The sequence below is a fragment of the Eretmochelys imbricata genome, chromosome 7 (assembly GCF_965152235.1).
Source record: "Eretmochelys imbricata isolate rEreImb1 chromosome 7, rEreImb1.hap1, whole genome shotgun sequence".
Classification (NCBI taxonomy): domain Eukaryota; kingdom Metazoa; phylum Chordata; order Testudines; family Cheloniidae; genus Eretmochelys; species Eretmochelys imbricata.
Genome location: NC_135578.1, coordinates 84668131 through 84685502, shown reverse-complemented (window position 1 = coordinate 84685502; position 17372 = coordinate 84668131). Strand labels below are relative to the sequence as shown.

The following is a 17372-nucleotide window of genomic DNA, read 5'->3' as shown; positions in this document are numbered from 1 at the left end:
CGGGCAGAAACTTTAATCAGACTTGGAAATGCGGTGAGAGGCTTAGAGGAAAAAAAAGTCACTTGGACATTCAAAATAAATATTTATTAATATTCACTCTTTAAAGCATCTTCAGTCTGGGGCAGGGACCTTGTCTGTAGAGTAACACACTGTTGGGCACTGTACAAATAAACAATAATGCTAATCTTCCTTCTCTGAGGCAGAAGGCGCTGGGAGTACTTTGTGCTACTGGGAAAGCCTTATATCATGTAATGGTGCCACCTGCTGGTTGGTATGAGTGACACAACCTTAGGTGTTGAAGAATATATGACAATGGATCCTTGGTAGTTATTGTCCTATTATGTTCACCGCTCCCTCTCTCCCCCAAATCTTAAAGCAAAATGTCCCTTTGGTAGGTTCTCTTGGTAGAATGGAGTTTAGAGAGGCATATTTTCCCTCGCCAGATGTCCCTATGTTAGCAGGTAGACTAAGGGATTTCCCTACAACCCTTCTAGTTAGGGGGATTCATAACAATATGAATGAAGAGTTTTATATGGGGGAGCAAATGAGAACCTCCGGAATGGGCTGGCTGATCTGAAATGCACCTCTTCCCTGCCTTCACAGTTCCCATAATTTAACCAGGTTGAGGTGGTGTGTAGTCATTCTGCTGGAGTATTGCCAGATGACAGCAGTATAGGATTGGTGCTTCCTAGTTCTGAAGAGTAACCGTCCATGAGCAAACAAAAGGAAAAAATATAGGCATCCAACCTTTCTGTAAGACTCACTGCTAAAGCTCTATCTTCAGAGAGAGAATATTTCCCTTATGGTCTGAGAGCCAGTGACAGCCATCAGGGAGCGACTGAAGCACTCGTCCCTGCTCTTCTAGCCCAGTTCCTCAGATGGAATATAATCTTAGCTTTTGCAACACTTCCCTTGGATCCTGTACAGTTCTCCCTGCAGCTTCCTCATATCCCTTGAAATTAGTCTGAGAGGTCAGTATTTCTATCTAGGAAAAACTGTTTTCATTTTCCTCTTGCATATTAATTTTCAGCCTCCATCACCATTAGTTCAGTCTCATGCTCTCTATTTAGTTATCACTGGAAAGATGCTCATGTGTGTGTGTCTGCTGTGTTGGCTAAGAGCAATTGAAGACCTCAGGAAAGCAGATGGCTAGACTCTGCATTCTCCTGATCCTTGCAAAAGCATCTTTGTTCTGTGTCTCTCACCAGAGTCCTTTGGGAGAGTGGCATGTTACCAGTTTCAAAGATCCTGCCAAGAATCTGTTGAATTTGAAGGGGGTGGGTGGGAGCTGATGAGTTGTGTTTGGAAGGGTGCTGTCATCTAGAGAAGGTTTGGGTGTAAGAGCATAGTTAGTCTGCAGCTAGAGGAGAGTTGAAGACACCCTCCCCCCAGAACAGCAGAGTCCCCACTAATAGCTCACATGTCTCCTTAGCTCCTCTCCTTCCAAACTCAAGGATCTTCATTTCTTCATGCCCCGTCAGCTTGTGTTTGTGCAAAGGGGGCACTCAGTTAAGGAACTTACATCATGTTATGTTATGGGTTTAGGACTGTCATAAGAAGGCGGCTGGCTAGACACTTCCCTCAACCAGCAAATCTGGTGCTCTGATATGTACAACATGGCTGACTTCTGAGTTAACAAGAGATGTTAACCAAGGGGCCCTATCATTTCGTCCCTGAACTCAGTCCATCCCATCCTTCCTTCCCCCGACTCCATTCATAAAGGCCTTCAATAGCCCCTAGATTGGGCTTTGAACTATTTTTAAAAGTGAGGGAAAACCAAGAGGAGCAATGTGACTGCTGGGACAACTGAACTGAATACTAAGGATTGAGTAAGAGGCCAGTACCTGTTCTGCGTCCTATCCCTTTTTCTAAAGTTAAAAGGATCTTGCTCTGAGGGCGATCTCTCATTCCCCTCCAGGTCTTTAGTGGGGACATCAGCAATACTTAGCGTGCTGTTCAGTATGTCTACACTGCAGTTAGACACCCATGGCTGGCCTGTGCCAGCTGACTTGGGCTCCTGGGACTTGGGCTAAAAGACTGTTTTCAATGCAGTGTAGACATTCGGGCTCAGGCTGGAGCCTGGTCTTTAGGACCCTGCAAGGCATGAAGGTCCCAGAGTTTGGGCCGCAGACCAGGCTGGAATGTCTACACTGCAATGCAACAGCCCCTTAGCCCAAGGCCCATGAGCGCGAGTCAGCTGGCCTGGGCCAGCCACAGGTATCTAATTGCAGTGTAGACATAACTTTTCATCAGTAGCTTTCAAAGCCCTGTGCAAAGGGGAAAGCAGATGGAGAAAGTGAGGCACACAGAAGCTGTGTTTTGCCCAAAGCCACTGTAAGGGTACTTCCAAACAGTGAGTGTCAGCCCCAGGCAGTGAGTCTTCGAACCTGGGTTGGCTGACTTGGGCTTGCAGATCTCATGCTACTGCGCTGCAAACAGCTGTGCTGATGTTGCAACTCGGGCTGCAGCTTGAGCTCTGAAGCCCACCCCTACCCAGGCTTTCAGAAAGCGGGGCTGGGCTTCAGAGCCCTAGCTACCATGTCTACACAGATATTTTTAGTGCAGTAGCACAAGCCCCGCCTGCCCCAGCCTGTTGACCTAGGCTCTGAGACTCACTGCCACAGATTGCCATTCACGGTGTAGACATATCCTCAGCAACTCAGTGGCAGAGCGAGGGTAGCACCTAGGTCTGCTGGGACAGCATGGGAGACTGCAGTGCTTATGTATTCCTTGAACTGGAGGGACAGAGACCCCACTTTAAACCGTGAGAGCGGAGTTCAGCCTACCCTTAAACAGCAAGGTAGCTTAGCATTCATGACCAAGGGGACCATGTGTGTCCATACCCTGAAATGCCAGATGAATTCCATATATTCTTTGGAGGCCATTATTACTTTGCAATTTTATTTTATGTTTTGAAAATTGGGAATAGATGAGCTAAACCTCCTGGGTTCAGTTTCACATGGATCACTCACCAATGAAACGTGGGGATGTGTGTGTTTTAGTTGTCTGTCTGTCTGCCTGGTCAGAGTCCCCACAGGCTGACACACCTCTGTTGCTCAGGAGAGGCTGTAGGCCTACAATAGCAGGGTTGGATTGAGGGATGGCCAGCCCCATGTTTGTTTGTGTGACCTGGGTGTTGGCTGTGAGAGCTGAAGGATATAACTGAGTTGCATTGGCAGAGGGGTGTGTGTGAACGGAGGTGGAATCTGCCCAGGCAGCTGCCCACACTCTGTCTGGCTCTACCCACACTTTAATGAGCATCAAAACCATCCAATTATGCGAAACCTTTAAAGGGGGAGACATGGTCAACAATTGTCTGTACAGTGTCAGATCTGAGCCTGTTTAAAGTGTAGCATCTGGTAATTCTGTCATGACGTTTGGTTGGCGTTAAGTCCTCTTTAGATCAGCCCTAATGTTTTGTCTCGTCGTTTCTCCTCCCTTTCCTACCGCCTGTTCTGCTGGCTGTTTTATGAAGCTGCCTGTGGATTATGGGTACAACTGCCAGCACAGCTCAGCAAACGGTCTCAGCAGCTACGTTTGAGAACGTTCACGGCAACGGGACCATGGAGGACCGCCACTCGCTTAGCATCCACTCCTGCCAGACGGTTGGCCTCCACAACAACAAAGCCAAGTCCATCATCACCAACAAGGTGGCGCCTGTTGTCATCACGTGAGTAGCTTCAGGCTGGAGTGCTTCTGTAAATCACATAACCTTTGCCCCAGCCCGTCAGCATCCAGAGTTTCCCCTCTGCTAACATTCTAGGAGCATTGCCCTACTGGTTTTGTTGAAGACTGGGGATTCTCCTCCTTTCATCCTCTCAACCCCCCCAGCTCTCTGTGCTGAGAGAACAGACCTTCCCGCAATTAATCTCCTGGGGAGAAGCAGCGAGTCCTACAACCTCTCCCTGCCTCCTGCTTCCCCTGTAGGAACAGCCTTCAAGAGACCCAGGCTCCTCTTTTCCTCCCCTCTCCTGCATCCCCAGATGAGCAGACTATTTGGTGGGTGCAGGATTCGGGACCATCCTTTTCCCCCCACCCCACTTTCTCCACCCTGTCCCATTGGAGCAGCCTGGCTCTCGCTTGTCGAAGCCTCTGCCAGTTATCTCTGTGCTGCCAGCAACTGTTCTGCCCCACAGCCTGTGTAGCATATCTGTGGTGGTGATTACCATGTATAGCACACAATTTAGTTTCTGTCACATGATAACATTTCAACCAGTGGTTGTAGTTATAGAGAATATATTGTACTTGGGGTTTACCAAGTGAATAGGATAGGGATGGGTGGCTTTTTTCACAGCCTGTGTCCCTGAGCTTCAATCCCTTGACATTCTTGGTCCATGATCCCCATGCTTACTGGAGAAAAAGTCTTTGTCTTAAATGCTGTATGTTTTGGTGTTGGCTTTCACAGCTACAACTGCAAAGAGGAATTTCAGATTCATGATGACCTGCTGAAGGCCAACTACACAGTGGGGCGGATTTCAGAGACCACGTTGGAACACTACCTTGTACAGGTAAAGGCTGCTAACCCTGTTGTGCCATAAGCACGCTTTGTCACAGTGTATGTAGAGCAAGCAAGTCACATTACCTGAGGTGAAAATTATACTGTGCATTTTATGAGCTAAGGGAAGGGTAACACAGCTGTGCAGATGCCACGGAATTCATTTCACAAACCCTGCAAGCATTGTTATCGGGGACTGGGAGTGAGGTTTCCTTAGAGGCTTTGGATCAGCTAATTTGATCCCAGAAAGGGATCCCTGTGCTTGTGGGGATGGAGGTGGGTGGCTGTGTGGGGATAGGAAAGGAAAGGGGAAGGAGAGAGAGGCAGCTGCGGTTAGTGTATTGTGTTATGTGAACACTTTCACCCCAGGCAGCTTTGCAATCTCTCTGAGCAGGCAGGCTGATGTTTACAAACATGTGGAAACCTTCATTTCTAGGCTGTGGTCATGTGGGGTCTAAGCTTCATATCGGTATTTCACTCAGTTTTGAAATTGAATCAGACTTGCTGCTCAGTGTATAAACTAATCACCTTCAGGGGAAAGACCTGAAGAAGTTTTTTTCATTGCACATTTGGCTAAGTGAATTCTGAAGTTGTTTTGCATTTCTTAGAATGAACAGCCACTATGAGCTGGTAAGACACTGTTTCTGCTGGCTGGTACTCTGCTTTCCCATTCTGCTATGTGCTTGTGATCAGGGATGATGGGGATATGGGCACATTGAACATATGTCTAGGAAGAGTTTCTTTTGAGTGAAGTGGTTGAAATACACTTCTTGGTCATCTCTTGCCCCTCTCCCTTCCTGTTGAATTAGAATATGCTCAGTTCTATGTAGATGCATAGTTTCATATAAAATGCTTGTTGTTTTACACTCAAATCATTGTCTTTTCTCCACCACTTATTTTGCAGGGGAAATATTTTATGGTCAGAGATGTATACAGTAAATTAGATGTCTTGAACACTACAGGCAATTGTGGAGCTCCAAATTTCCGACAGGCCAAAGGAGGGTATGAAGTGTTTGGAATGGGACAGCCCAGTCTCAATGGATTCAAGCAGGTGCTGCAGAAACTCCAGAGCTATGGGCACAAGGTAGGGGTGTGTGTGTGTGTGTGTGTGAAAGAAAACCAAATGCACACCTGTCTAGGTGATAAAAATTAGTGTTCCATATTACATGAGATATTCACCTCTTAATGTGCATATATAATCCCATCCATCAATGAGAATGGGAGTTACAAAATTTATTCCCAGGGCCAACTGAACCCTCGTAGAGTGAACTCAGATGCACTGTAAAGCTGTTTATAATAAAGTAGATGTTACATGAGGGTGGCGAGCTGTCAGCTCCACAGAGCTGACAGCCCCGAATCCCCATTACATTAAATTAAACTCCCTTATTTTTAATTTATAAAGGGGGGGGGTGTCACATTCAGAGGCTTGCTGTGTAAAAGAGGTCACCAATACAAAAAGTTTGAAAACCACTGGCCTACAGTGAAAAAAATTCATTGCTATGAGTTTTCCACTGTATTTCTTAATGTGGATCTTAATGTGGAGAGGGGTGTGATAGGGCTCCTGGGATGCAATCTGGACTGTGGGGCCACTCAGCCCTCTGTCCCACCAACCTGGGGTATCCCTCACACTGTGTTGCTGTTTTCAAGCTACAAACCTCTGGCAGGTACTGCACTTACACAGACATCTACAGGCAGGGACACACCCAACTGAATTATATGAATGCTTGTCCTAGCCACTCATGAACCAACAATAGAGAGTCTTCAATCAATTCTCCCCAGCCTTGCACCTCAGAACTGTACTGTCTTGCCCTGCTCAGAAGCCTGACCAGTGTAAGTTCATCACCTAATCTGCCCCTTCCTCGATGTGGAGAGGACACACACTAGCCTTTGTAAACTGAGCTGAGATTTCCCAAGCACTTCAACCAGAACGCACTGTTTTAGGTAAAATATAAAACAGATTTATTAAGTGATTAAGATATATTTTAAGTGATTATAAGTAGCCAGCATAGAGATCAGTGTTGGTTACCTAAGAAATAAATTTGCAGTCTAAGTTCTATAAACTAAATAGGAATTGAATCAAGCAATGTCTCACCCTGACAGATGGTATATTCCTCAATATACAGGCTGGAAGTTCAAAGTTCAGAATCTTTGTCCTCCAGATGTGTTTCCAGGTGTTGAATTGTGGGGGGAGTGAGGCCAAGTCATGATGCCACTTCCCCTTTTTGTAGTTTCTTCCAGCTTGCTGGAAAGATCTGTGCTTGTGACGTGGGGGTCCGCCCCCATTGGTTAAGTATTCTCCATTGTTTATGTGCTCTGTCTGAGAAGTCTTCTGGGATGGCTGTTGGGAAAGTGCATTCCCTTTAATGGGCTACTAGCACGTCTGACTACTCCATCTTTGTACCTGAAAGGCTGGTTGTGAGTGTTCCCAACCTCACAACATATTTCAGTAACACACACATAGCAAAACTTCATAACTGCGCATACAATGATAGCACATACAATCCAAGAGGACATTAGTGTTCAACAGATCAAGACTTTTAAAATGATACCTCACAAGACATACTTTGCACAAAATATATCCTAATTATATGGAGGTGGTGAATATGGGGGTTCCAGGGGTCTGCTTTGAGGTATATAGAGTGCCACGTGAGGGAGGCGGGGAAGAGAGTCCATTAAATGTTTAACTTTGTTAAAATAACTTTAGTGTGTTTGATTTGCTCACACAAGCAGGTTAAAACTGCCACTCTTCTCTGTGCCTACATATAATAATGGGCAGTGATACTTAGAGTAAATGCTGCAGCCTTAAGCACAAGAGGGTGAGGTGAGGATGGATTTCCTGCTTGTCAGTGTGAGTGAAACTGTTTGAGTTGTTTGGATGTAATGGCTCCTTTTAGAGTTCTGCAACTTCTGATTTTCATTGACATATTGGGCCTGTGGGTAACTGTGGACAGTATGAAGTGAAAGTAACTGTATAGTCTCCACAGGCTGCTGATGTTGTGAGTACACTGTAGCTATGACTTTAAGTCAAAATACAAACAGCTCATTGCTGGCCAATTCTAGTTTTAAACAAAAGCCTGTTGGTGTGTGATACAATTACCTCCAGACAGCAGTGGGAGGGACCCAGGAACCTCACTCTGTGCACTGGTGGGTGGGGAATCATAGGAGTGGAATGCTCCTGTGGAAGTTATTAGCTGCAGTCCCCCTGTGGAATACCCAAGATAGCATTAGCCTTGAAAGAAGCCACTCTGCTCACTTGGATGTGGGTGGAAGTAGAATGATGCTCTGGTGGTGTTGCCCCTTACCTATTTATTTTTAATCCCTCTTGTTCCCCTTTTTTACTGAGTTGGGCATCTGGGAAGCACTATCCATTGCGGTGAGAGTGGCATGAAGGAGAGGGTTTGCCTTCTGCAATTCACACCAGTCATAAAATGGCCCTGCCTTAAGAGCTGTGACTGAAATAATTACCTCCAAAAATAAGGCAGCCTTCCAAAATTTTATGCCCCCCACTCATCCAGGACAAATACTTGGTGATTAATATTCTCATCCTCATCGTGGCACCAGGAGGTAGGTAATGCACATATTGGTGAATTTTCATGACACCTTTTTAACGCTGTCATAAGCACCTGTTGTGACAGGTTTAAAGCTCAAGATCTTAAGTTCCTCCGAACATACAAAACAAATAATGAAAAATAACAATCCTGTCTCTTTAATATTTTCCTTGCACCGTCCCAGTGTTGGACACTGAGACCTTCACTCCCCCAGCTTGACTGGGGAAAAAAATGGCACAGCAGTATCCATCTGTCTAGGTCAGTATATCATGTCTGCCACTATATGCCTCACAAGCTTTTAAAAACCAGAATAAGAGTCTCTCTAGTCTAGTCTCCTCTCTCTAGATGCTGAGCTCAGCTAGGCATTCATCAACCATTCACAAAGCTGGAGCAGTGGAGGCTGTTGGCTGGCATGTACCTGTGTCTTTGCAGGAGTGCATCTTCTTTTGTGTTCGTGAGGAGCCGGTTCTATTTCTACGCATGGAAAACGACTTTGTGCCCTACACACCAAGAGGAAAGGAGAACTTGCATGAAAACCTGCACAGCCTGCCAAGAGGGGTCAAAGTTGACAACATGGAGCTTGCAATTCGGAAAGAGGTGATTGGGAGGCATAAGGAAGCTGTTCCACTGTGTGAAATAGCGGGACCTGGGGTGTCTGTCAGTTTTGGTTTCGGGGACTGAGGTGAACTGAGGTGTGTGTTTGGCAGGGAATGGGGACAATTGATTGGAACCACCTGATAATTCTGATACACTGTATAGTGGAGGTTTTTTTCACTGTCCAGTGGGAAGTGACCCTTGGGAGGGGCCATGATTTTTATTTATATATAAAAAATCATTTCTCCGCTTTACTTGGTGACTTTTAATGGCCAAAAAATAGAGGCTAAAACCCCACAGAATCTTACATTGCACTTTGTTCCTGGCCTAAAGAATCCCTGCTCTGGGCCCTTACCCAGCTTTGCAAGTAAACCAAAGTCCTGACCCACAAGCATCCATGCTATTCCACCTTTGAACACCTGTACAGCTCTCCCATTGTGTCTCCACCTAGACCTCCAGCTGCTCTCATGCCTGCTACTTCAGTTCTAGATCTGCACACAATTTTACCAATTCACCTCAGTCCTTATATGCAACATCCTCCTTCCTGTTCCAGTCCTGAGCCTCTTGTGAGTGGGCACTGCCTGTTGTGCCAGATTGTGTAGCATGAACAAACTTCTAGTGACCAATATGTTGAGCCCAGTCAAGTTGTTTGTTTCCTTTGTCCAAAACAGCACATGCTGTATATAAGCTCTGCGATTCCCATGTGCTGCTGGGTTGAAAATGGGGATCAAACTGTAAAGCAGTTGTTTTAAACGTGGTTTTGTTGCATTTGTTTACTGAAGATACATGATTTTGCTCAGCTGAGTGAGAACATTTACTACATCTATAATGACATTGAACACTTCAAAGATGAACCGCACTCCGTGACCATCCAGCGCGAAGAGGACATCCATGTGATGGAGGAGGTGTACAAGCGGCCTGTCTTCCTGCTGCCATTTTACAGGTAACCCACAGGCACATAAAACATTCCTGGCATTTAAATCACCCACATAGTTTGGCAGCCTCCTCTTTTTCTTTTCTGCTCTTTCTTTTCTCTTCCTCTGCATGTTTATTTAAAAAAAGTTTTATTTATGCCATGCCAAGGGAACCAATCAAATATTCAGTCTTATCAATACTTTCCCTAAAGTCCCAGAACTGTAACATAGACCTGGTGTTCTCATAAATGTACTTCTGGGTCATGCTCCCAATCTCCCAGAGGTCACAGATTCTGTGGTTTCAACATGTAATAACTTGAGCTCTGGTTAGAGAGAAGGAAGGAAGAGTCCTTCTGTCCAGTTGGAGAGCAATACTGATGGAAAGTTCTGTCCAGTCCACCCTATTGGAAGAATGGAAATTGTGTTATGCAGCCTCAAGGCTGAGAGGTGTGAAGGGTGGGAAGGAGACTCAAACAACCCCCAGCATGGATGTGCATTTCTCCTACCCCCATAAAACCATGCTGTTCTCCGCCCAAAGGATGAATGGCAGAAGCACTCTACTTTTATAACCATGAAAGATGCCCCAAAACATGTGGATAATCCTCTTCTAAATTTAGAAACACAGTGACCATTACTGAATACATAACTATTTTTAGAGTCGTTCTTTTTACATCATTCTTCTTTTAAGTGAGGCCCTCACACACATCAGAAGGCAGCATTTCCAGTTGTCTGTGCTCTAGAACTTTATTAGAGTGTAAAATCTGCTTATTTTCAATGAATGGCGTTTTGCTCACATCCTGATGAATGTCTTTTTACTGTGTTTGGCAGGTACAATCGGCTGCCATTGCCTGTGGATGGGGCACCTCTAGAAGCACAGTTTGATGCTTTCACCAATTTCCTCAGGGTAAGGACTGCAGACTGTGGAACTGCAGAAGGTGTCTCACATTAGCAGCTTGGAGGCAGTTAGAGTTAAAATATCAGATTTCTGTTAGCATGACCAGAAAGACTAGCAGCAATTACTTCACTAACTGTCACCTGCTTGTTGTTTATTTCCCTCCAGAGAAGCTACTTGGGTCAGATGCAGCATCTGATTTCTAATGAGGTTTCTGTGTTTTTTTTTAAGCCAGGTTCCCTCCTGAGATAAATCTTAAGGGAGTGGCAAATGACTTTGTCAAGGGCACATGAGTCAGTGGCTGAGCCTGGGTTAGGGCCAAGGACTCCCTGAGGTCAAATGTCTTAAGCAGAAGACCAATGGCCTGCTTAATGTGTACTTGTTGAATGGTTTTAATGTTAGTTACCACAGCTCCAGATCCACATTCCAATCTGTTGGCAAGCTTGTGTGTCTGTTTTTAAACTTCTTTTGAAGCTTCTAGCTTTGTAGTAGCTGGCCAGAAATACAGTGTGGAACCCCTGTGGTTCGGGAAGGAGCACCTGTCATGATGAGCAACGGTATGGTATAGTTGGATCGAATCCAGTCCCAAAATGGCTTCCAAAGTTACTGATGGGATTGATCCAAGCTCTGACACACAAGCGCAGCGTGTGAGAGATGCCAAGAGCACAGCACTCTGGCTCTTTATTGCAAAGTTCTCAGGAGTGATTGTCTCCGGGGCCCTTAAAATATTTAAATTAACTTGAGGTCTGAAAATCATGTTTGGGATACTCTACATTGCTGTTGCACATCTGGCTTGGGTTCATAGTGGTCAAAAGTTTTTGCCATCTTGTGACTGTTCATTGGCCTCTGAATTGAGTTGGAGGCCTTAGTTCTGTTCCCGGTTAACAATGGCTTTCATTATATTTGGCACTATGGTGGGAGAGTGATCCTTAGAGGTGGTCTCTTCAGGTGAAGGTGAGGTACGTTGGTGGGATATTGCAGGGGAAGCTAGCACTGCTACTGCTTGTATTGTACCTGTTCCATGGATAAACTGAGGGATTGAGTCTTCAGGGCTGCTGTTCTGGCGCTTCTCACCAGATAACTCTCTCACACAAATAACCACTCATCTTTTGCCTGGCCCAACCCCTGTGTGTGGCTGTACAAAACACTAGCCCCTAGGAAAACGTGTCTATTTTGTGTTAATTTCAAAAAAGATTTTTTTTTTTTTCCAGTAGGATTTAAGGGGAGTGGAATGAACCTTTTTTCTAGGAACCAATGAAAGTGTCACTAATGCTTTCTTGGCACCAAAATCTGCCTTAGAGTGAGATTTTTTTGTTTAGACTCAAGTTGTCTCAACCCTAAATGATAAACAGCTGCTTTGAGTTCATTTTGCTTCAGATGTAGTCACATGTTCTTGCTTTGACGCAGTGATTTAGAAAAACTGGGCAACCTGTGTTTATCTTAGTTCCTTCCTGTTTGAGGTGCACACTGAGGGCTTGTGTTCTTCCAAAACGTTTTCCATCCTGCTTCATGTTCTTTCACGCATTCTCCTTTTTGCTCTGCCTTTTTTGGAGCATATGTGCTGGATGCAGCAGGATGCTTGCTCAACTGATGGGAAACATCACCATTTTTGTATGCAGAGAGCTCTGAGTGCTTCTTGTTCCCAAAAGACCAAATGAAATACAAAATCTATTTTCTCTTTTCCTCCACCATCTCCCACTCTGCCTTTTTTCTCCCTAGACCATTTACTTTAGCCATTAATTTCTCTGCTGTTTGTAATTCGGATAGAATGTCTCCAGATGTCTTGATCCAGGTATGGTAGCTGCTTTTGGTCTAGGGCTCACTTAACCACTTACTCCTGCTTAATTCTCGTCAGTCCTGTAAATTAAGAGCTGCTGTGCTCAGTATGACATTTTGAAGAGTGCAATCAAGATCAGTGAGGGGCTGTCTCACCCATGCCTGGCAAACTTGGGTGTGTCTCAGTGCTTTCTGTCTCCCACCTTGGCCACTCACAAACAGCCCTTCAGCATGCAGGTAACACATTTGGTGTCTGTGTATAGCTGCAGATTGCCAGCCACACTTCAGTCACACTCTGGGTTCCACCAGCCTGGGTTACCACTTGCAGCGTATGGCATATTGTTGCATTTTGAAAGCTAGGGGTATAATTAATCTGTTGTAATTCCACTGACTCCAGGGGTAAAATTGGCCTAGTAGATTTAATTCTTTTTCTGTACTGCTGCAAAAATATCGTATGGCTTACATTGTTCCAGAAATCCCCAGCAAACATACAGTTAGTTATTGTTTGTTCCCTGCACTTTAGTGTAACAAAAACTACAATGAAAAGAGAAATTGAAGGCTTAAGCCATAAAACAAGCAGGTCAAATGTATAATTGAAGTGACAGAGCAACACAATAGGTACCCAAAAGCTGGGCTGCTAAGGAGAACCTGGTGTCTGGTGGAGAGATGCAATAGATCTGCTCTACTCCTAAAGCCAAACAGAAAGTAGCAGGTCAGTGGTGATAGAGGAGGTAAACCCGATCTAAGATGATCACACCATTATCTGTCCCTGGTATTACAGACCTAAGGGACAGCTCTCTGCTTATGCAGCACTGCGTGAACTTGAAACAGCCAAAGGAGTGTGAATGTGACCCAATTCATTTAATTTCTGTGTGCCTGTTTCCTCATGTGAAAATGATGCCGATGATATTGATCTCCCTTTGTATTTTAATGTTTGTCTTATAAGTACTGAGCTGTGTACTATAGTCTCCTTCCTGCTTGCATGTATTCACTGTGAAGCATTTTATGATGCTCTGTGTGAGAGATGATACATTTGTCTCTATCTCAATTATAGGAGAGTCCAAACCTGCTCCTGCTCCAGGACCCCAGCAGACTGCCTCCTGCTTTACTCTTCAGCTGCCAAACTGGTGTTGGCAGGACCAATCTTGCCATGGTGTTAGGCACTTTGGTGCTTTATCATCGCAAGGGGGCAGCACAGAAACAAGAGTAAGCATGCCTTCATCTCCCTCCCCTTTTAGATAGCTGGTGGAATGAAATGGGGAGGAGAGTGCCAAGGGCTTCCTTTAGTACCAGAGCTGCTTAAATAACTAACTTGTATTTAAGAAAACCCTCCCATGTTAATTGCTAAGGGTGCATGTATTGAGGGTGCTTTTCACAGGAAGAATTGAATTGCTGTAGAAATTCTTATAAATTCTTTTGTAAAAGAAAATTTACACTCAATGCTGCGGCTGCACCGGTGTAGCATTTTAGTGAAAACACTCTGTGCCAACAGGAGAGAGTTAACCTGTCAGCATAGTTAATCCACCTCTGCAAGATGCAGTAGCTACCTCAGCGGGAGAACCCTCCCACTGATCTAGTGCTGTCTACATCGGCGCTTAGGTTAATATAACTGGGTTGCTCAGGGGGTGTGGATTTTTCAAACCCCTGAGCGATGTCGTTATACCGAAGTAATTCCGTAGTGTAGACCTAGCCTTAGTGTGATCTCTCCGACAAGAGACACGCTGACTACAGGCTCAGTTCAGCCACCGCGCCACGGCTATTCCATTCCTGGTCTTTCTCCCCACATGACCTTCTCCAGAAGCCAGGCACAGTCTGTCCAAATCACTCTATCCGCAGAGAGTGCACAAGGAGGGTAGGTGCTTGGTCTCTGTATTAGAGACCGGAATGTGAGTAAAGGTATTGATGATTTAATTATATTCCCATTAAATGACATTTGGGGCCTGGGGCCCCCTTCAATAACATATGTGGGAGAGTGGGCCTGCTCCCAGCAATAGCACTCTTGTGGGGATATGGAGGGCTATTCCCCACAAGAGCACCTTCCATCCAGTGCCTGATTTACTGGTGTGCTCTAACAGCTTATACACCACAGTGAATAGAGGCTCCCAGCCCATTTATAATACACTCCCCTCTCTGGACCACTCCTGCAAGAGCTGCTTTAGGACTGAACATCTCCATACCCTTATCTGTAGCTTCCCCCAGGAGCAGTTTCTCCTGTCTTTCTGAGGAAGGCTTGCAGGTGGCAGCAGCTCAGACCTTGAAGCTATGCTGTCTGTGTAGACTCTGTCTGTGTAGACTCAGGATGATGATTACCTGCCAACAATACGCATCCTGGAGGAAAACAAAAATCAAAAATATGGACAGTGTGCTCATGGGAAAGGGATTCTAAATATACATAATATAAAAGTAGTACAATCAAATGGATGGATGGTATCCCTTTAATCCAAAGTCATTTCCCTATTTTCAACATAGAGCAAACTGTTAGAACCTTTCAAAATGGAAGACACTTGTAAGCTCAGCTACTGTACACAATCTTGCCTACTGGGTGCTAGGTTGATTGGATGAATTATGTGAAACAGGATAGTTTCCTTTAAGATTTTAAACTGGCATAAATGTAAAAGGAAAGCAAAAGGAGGGAGAGAAGCGATGGAGATTATTATAACTTCAAACTTACTCTGTTCCTTTCCTTCCTTATTTACAGCCTTTCACATCCTGCTAATACTTTGTCCAGGGACCGATTTTGGGTTATTCAGAACTTTATTGACATGGTACCAAAAGGCCAACAAATCGTTGAGGAGGTAAGCGTCTGTCTGTGGCTGGGCTTACATTTGTAGGTATATCTCATGCTGGTGGCCTTCAGGCAGGTGTATAGCCCTTGTGTGGAAAGGATGTGTCTCTGAAAGTGTGTGTGTGGGGGGGGGGGGGGGGTGGAGGGAGGGAGGGAGGGAGGGGAAGGGAGAGACTCAAACAGGACCAGCTGGGAGAGGGTGAAATCTCATCTCTTGCCTTCAATTACTGAATTCCCTTTTGATCTCTCCAAGGTGGACAGTGCCATTTCCTGCTGCTCTGAAATGCATGACATGAAGGAAGCCATCTATGAGTATAAGAAGAAATTGGAAGGGATTGGAGAAGATTACCAGATTCAGGTACTGTAGGGAGCCAAACTACAGAACCATGGTGCCTATTGAAGAGAATAATTCATATTTTGTTAACAAAAAACAAAAAATCTAGTACTAAGAGAATAGGCACCTTTTTGGAGTGAAATGCAAATAGGCTAATGCAGGTGATGTACTTATTTTAAAAAAATCTGGGGTGAATTTTGCGCTGATGGAAGTCACCAGATTGACAACTCTCCTTGCTTCGTTTAGCATTTTAAACAGTAGCTTGATTATTTGCAGAAGAAGAATTTCATGGCCTCTAATTTAGGATGGGTATCAGCCCATCCATCAGATATTGACCTCTCTGGGCAATATCGGTATCAGACTCATGTTTGTGCTGACAAGTATGTCTCTAGGAGTGAGAAGGACTGACAATTTTTTTTTTGGTAAACATCTACTTTTACTTATAAACTGAGCACCTGTTTTTCCATATAAACTGAATACCTATCATCTGGAAATTACTGATCGATAATAAACATGGAAGCTCATGATCTTTTTTGCTAAGTCACTTTTTAGAGGAGAGTCCTGCTTTTAAATCCACGCACAGGGTGGCTTAGTGGCTGGGGCACTAGACTGGGACTCAGGAAACCTGGATTCTGTTCCATGCTCTACCACTGCTTTGCTGAGTGATCTTAGGCAAGTCACGTAGCTTCCCTGTGCCTCATTTCCCCATCTGTAACATGTGTATAACAAAACTGACCTTGCATAAAGCACTTGGAGATCTGTGGATGAAAAGTGTTGTATGTGAGCTAAGTATTGTTGTCAATCCCTAGTAATTCAGACTGACTGTTTTATAGGGATTCTTGGCAGTGTCATAGTGAGAGCTCTGTCCTTCAGTATGACATGGGGGCAGGAGTGACACTGGTGATGGAGCAGCTCTTACGTCAGATTCCTGTCTTATTCCAGTTTACAGACTAAATACTAAAGTTCCTTCAAAAAATGTGGGTGAGAATACAGTGCTTGTGTTAACTTCTCCCATGTAGTTCTGCCAGTGCTCGTCTTTTTCCAATCCTGGACTTCCCTTGAGCAGAGGCTGCCTCTTGTGCCAAATGGTGTGGGTCTCTTTGTGATGTGGGCATTTGAGACAACCATACTCATTTTACCTGTGGCCGTGGAGTCTTTAACCTACATCCCCAGATAGTGAACTTGTCATTTATTAGAAGCAAGTTACAGGGTGAATGAAGAATTGAAGAAAGGAGGATGGAAAGATGGGAATACTACGTCATTTTTCCTTTTGAAGTCTCCTGTGCTTGAAGAGATAAACAGGATGTACTATGGAGTTCGGGTGTAAACGAGAGACACTATAAACACAGATGATATATGCTATTAGATTGTGTTAAAAGCCAGAAGACCATTTTTTGGCCAAAGGTTTATGCGGAATACAGAAGGAATGTTCCTTTCTTCCAAGAGAGCACTTTGGGAAGGAAAATTCTCATTCCTGCTGATGAGGTGGTGATGTAGCTGTCTGAGATGAGGTGTTGTTGTGTCAAAATACACAGGTGTGATTTCATCCCTGTCAAAAAGTGAGGTGTGTCTGAGGGAAGAGGCTTTCATGACGTTGTAATGTAAATGACATGCTCTTTACTTTATTTCACTGACTTTATTTATAACACTGACTTGCTTATGCCCTGAGGAAATATTTGTGATTTTTTTATTGTTGCTGGGGTATCCTTAGCTGCTGGGTGATTGCAGGAGTGGTTCATTTTACAATTGTGTGTTTGAAAGTTATCAGGAGTGCCTAGAGCCAGGGATAGGAGCTCCTGTTGTTGGTTGTATAGAGCACAATGAATCCATAACATCATAATAGTAAAAGAGCATTCAGGATTAAGCTGCCACTCTGCTTGAACTCCTGCTGCTGCACCTCTGAAGACCAAGGATGGGATAAAGCTTTCTCTTTCTGCTTCCCTTCCAATCTTGGATGAAGTCATAACTATAATATTATTTCATTAATTTTTTGTTGTACTGAATTTATGGGTGTGCTTTATAATTTACGGTATT

At 44.5% G+C, this 17372-nt stretch overlaps 1 protein-coding gene across 3 annotated transcripts in view; it reads left to right on the top strand.

The window, feature by feature from the left end:
• The window catches only part of PALD1 (phosphatase domain containing paladin 1), a 170761-nt gene that overhangs the window by 54578 nt on the left and 98811 nt on the right, over nt 1-17372 (top strand). For all 3 annotated transcript variants that reach the window (XR_013346656.1, XM_077821981.1, XM_077821980.1), the window contains exons 2-10: nt 3476-3670; nt 4406-4508; nt 5400-5579; nt 8476-8640; nt 9420-9580; nt 10380-10455; nt 13274-13425; nt 14918-15014; nt 15258-15362. Coding sequence is in view for 2 of the 3 variants with exons in the window: in XM_077821981.1 (XP_077678107.1) it covers nt 3489-3670; nt 4406-4508; nt 5400-5579; nt 8476-8640; nt 9420-9580; nt 10380-10455; nt 13274-13425; nt 14918-15014; nt 15258-15362 (1221 nt within the window). In the remaining variant the exon portion in view is untranslated. The remainder of the gene's footprint in view (nt 1-3475; nt 3671-4405; nt 4509-5399; nt 5580-8475; nt 8641-9419; nt 9581-10379; nt 10456-13273; nt 13426-14917; nt 15015-15257; nt 15363-17372) is intronic.